Source organism: Tupaia chinensis, unplaced genomic scaffold (genome assembly GCF_000334495.1).
Source record: "Tupaia chinensis unplaced genomic scaffold, TupChi_1.0 Scaffold139696_1, whole genome shotgun sequence".
In the NCBI taxonomy this organism is placed as follows: domain Eukaryota; kingdom Metazoa; phylum Chordata; class Mammalia; order Scandentia; family Tupaiidae; genus Tupaia; species Tupaia belangeri.
This window is the reverse complement of record NW_006199577.1, coordinates 577,645-581,436: the sequence shown is the minus strand read 5'-3', so window position 1 is coordinate 581,436 and position 3,792 is coordinate 577,645. Positions and strand designations below refer to the sequence as shown.

General features: G+C 38.1%; 1 protein-coding gene across 1 annotated transcript in view; it reads left to right on the top strand.

Moving 5' to 3' along the window:
- Positions 1 to 2,602, top strand: part of RBM41 (RNA binding motif protein 41) — a 48,676-nt gene extending 46,074 nt beyond the window's left edge. The window contains exon 8 of the mRNA XM_027765754.1: positions 2,396 to 2,602. Within this exon, the coding sequence (XP_027621555.1) occupies positions 2,396 to 2,562 (167 nt within the window). The 3' untranslated portion in view covers positions 2,563 to 2,602. The remainder of the gene's footprint in view (positions 1 to 2,395) is intronic.
- The last annotated feature ends 1,190 nt before the right edge of the window (positions 2,603 to 3,792 follow it).

The following is a 3,792-nucleotide window of genomic DNA, read 5'->3' as shown; positions in this document are numbered from 1 at the left end:
GGGGTGGGGGCCGCGAACCACGGTCGACTACGTGGGAGTCCAGCGACATAGCCATTACGCTAACTGCTGGTTCCCAGTAACCTCTTTTTTTTGAAATTTTTAATTATATACTTAAGGATGGTAGAAAACAATAGGAATTTTTTATACCTTTAGAGTTTTTAGAACACAAATATTTTATATTCTGGGAGTTTTTTCTATGCCAACAAAGCCTAAGATGATGTGGTTGTTAAATGCTGGCAGGGGATAATCATTTGGGAAGCCACTGTAATAAAGGAGCCCATTTCTATTATCATACCTAATGTTAGGGGAGTTTGTCTAATGGCTTATCTAATTTCTTTCAGTAATTTATAAGAAATGGCCTCCCATTCAGGATCACCATCATTATTAATTGATATTGGAAGGCAAAAGGTAGGATCACCGGCTTGTAAAGCCTGTCGTGCCACTCCCTTGACTCCAATGGCACTTAGGCACTTTTTGAATTTAGAAAAATTTTTTAGGTTTATTTAAGGAGAGTCTAGCTGGCCAGTCATGATGATATTGGGCAGTGGCTGTTTCTAGATCTTCTAAATCAGCAGAGTCTAGGTGATCATCAGACTTCGATTCCTCTCCAGAATCTCCCTCGAGTGAAACAGTCATGGGGGGTGGGCACAAGGGCTTAGCCTCCAGTGCCGTGGCCAAGCCTTTGGGGCAAAGAGCCTTGGGAACTGACAGAACAGCCTCACTAGGTTGGTGTTTTTCCTGAGTGGAGGTAGAGTAAGAAGGAGGACGTGCAGGCTCACTGGTAAAAAACATAGCATGTTTAATAATAACCCAAAGTGAGAAAGCAAAAATAGACATGGTAGCTCCTCCATTCCTACGATACCAGTCGATCATGTTTAAACCTACTCATTCCCAGGTCTCAAAATCTAGAGTTCCTTCGTCAGGGAACCATGGACTAATTTCCCTTACGAAGTCTAGAAAAGTGGACAATTGATTTTTGCTGGCTCAGATGCCTTTTTGTTTTAGCGTTTGTTCAAAATGTCCACATATAGGGAATCAGCAGTTAGTGTAATGGCTATGTCGTTGGACTCCCACGTAGTCGACCGTGGTTCATGTCCTGGACCCAGTGGCTTAAAATTCACGCCGGGCGCATGTGCGTGCGTGCCCAAGATCCCGAGAGGAGAATGGAGGAGAAGGGATTGCAGCGTGACCATCTCCCCTGGGGGGTGATGTCTTGCTTTCTATCTCGCTGTCTATCTCTGTTTGTCTGGCAAGTGCATGTGCCCTATAGTGAAAACCTCTCCAAAAAAAAAAAGTCCACATATAAAGCCCTATACTTAGATGCTGCGTTTCCCATGGCTGCAAGCACCTAGGCACTAATTCTTCTGTATAGTTTTGATTCTTAGGTGTAGCAATACCCCTGACTGCTTGCACCTAGGTACTAAATTATCTCTACAGTTTTGATTCTTAGGTACAGCACTACCCCTGGTCGCTTGTACCTAGGCACTTAACTTCTCAAAAAGTTCTGAGGTTACACTTAGTGCTAGTGCTATCCCTGATTGCTAACACCCTAAGTGATTCTTCTCCTGTACTCTAAACCCAGCCTCTCTCTACCAGGGGTCCTCCGCACCCTATGCAGGAGTTTTATTGTTCTCTTTTAAAAATTAAAAAATACTTACCAACGCCTACTCACCTCCTAGTTCAAGCAATCCACGTTGGGTGCTGATCCATGTTGGGTGCCAATCTGCTGGGGTCCAGCCTCGGTGGGGGTGGGTTAACTCCCCAGAGGTGGTGCAGGAAAGAAAGACTGGGGCCTCGGTGCCATTTTTGTGCATGTCCTCAGTCAGACACTCCTAGAGATGGCTCTCTGAAGAGTGACAACTGCTAGGAATTATCGTGCCTTTTTATTGAAAATGTGATAGAAGCAAGTAAATGGGTGAGGGGCTAAGTATCAGTTCATAAAGTTTTAACAATAGGGATCATAGATTCCATTCAGGGTTGGATTAAGGGCGGGCCTATTACAGTTAAGCAATGTTTGTTTTATTTAGGCAGGTCTTCAGAAACTTCATGGAATGCCATTTCGGGAAATAGCCTCCAGCAAGCAGAGTTAATTATCAGCTGAATGCTCGGCGGCAGCCATCTTGTGATTGCTAAGAAGAAAAAATCTCTTTACCTCTATCTTTGAATTAGAAAATAGCCCTAAACATCCATTTTCTGTTTTTATTGTCATTCTTAGCCATTAATTTAATCTTGCTGAGCTATACAAATTGAAGATTATAGAAAAGATGATAAAATTAAATGACTATATGTCTTTATAATCGACAGTTAACTCTAAAGTGCAACAACTTAAACTAGACTTAGAATAGAATTGCATTATTAAGTCCTATGTAAATTTATATTTTTCTTTCTCTTTTAGGTAAGGATATAGCATTTCAAGCATTGCATCTAATAAATGGATATAAACTGCATGGAAAAATACTGGTGATAGAGTTTGGAAAGAACAAAAAGCAACAGTCAGATCTACAGACTACTTCTCTCATATCATGTGCTAATGATAGCACTACCGAAATCAGTGGTAGCTAGAATATATACAGGTTATAAGTCCTGGATGGTCTTTCTCACATTGAAAACTTGAATTTAGGATTTCTGTGTAAGTATCAATTTGTTTGGAGTTGAAAAGGAGAAACTTAACTGAAGGAGGGAAAAAAAGAAATTAGGATAATTCCTTTCAGCTTTTGGAGAGAATTGGTAGGAAGCATTATCTATAATCAAAGACAATGTAGGACAGACAATATACTGAGTATGAGGGATAATCATACAGAATATTATTTTTTCAGGATAAATTACAGTGTATTATTCCTGAAAACTTTTTTTAAAAATCAATTTGGTAATTTTTCTGGGGTCTTCAATATTTTTTCCTGGAGATAGCATTCTTTCCAAGATTGTATCCTATATAGAAATTAAAAACTTATTAAATGTTGAAATAGTTATATACTAGAGCCTATTTGGCTCTAGTTTTATCCACCTAGTAAATAAAAAAGCAAATGCTATTAAGTCAGAACTATCAGTAGTAACAGTAAGTAGTTTCATAAGTCAGCCAACATATTTATTGAATGCTTCTCCACTAAGTTATCAGTCTTCTAAAAGTTATATATATTTTTTAATAAAATATTCTAGGTCAAAATATTGGTGTTCTCATGGCCATTTAAGCTAGCTATCATTGAATAATCACTGAATTAAAAGCAATAAAAGTTGAATAAATGTCTAATGTATGTTAAATATTAGATATGTGAATTTTAGAAGAGAAACTAGCAAGTAATGCTTACCAGAAGTGGGTAGAAGAGAGACAACCAGTCCCACACCCCCAACTTATTTTTATTTTTATGGTTGCCAGACAATAGAAATACAATATGCCATAGAGAAAGTGGTACAAACTTTGGAGACACACCTGTGTTTAAATTTTGCACCTACACTCATACCACTCAGTTTTCTTAGCCATAAAGTAAGGATAATACTACTACTTACCTCATTGGATTATGAAGTTTAATTAAGATGACATTATACAGGCTGAAGAACAGAAAGAAAAAAATGAATAAAATCAAACAGTGTATGTTATCTGTGAGACACCATTAAGCACTCTAGGACACATATAATGGGAGTGCCAGAAAAAGAGAAGAGAAAGAAAGAAACATAAAAATATTCTAAGAAATAATGGATACAAACACCCCAAATTTGTTGAGAAATACTAACCTACATATCTAAGAAACTCAACAAATTCTAACTAGAATAAACAGAAAGAAACCCACAAATAGA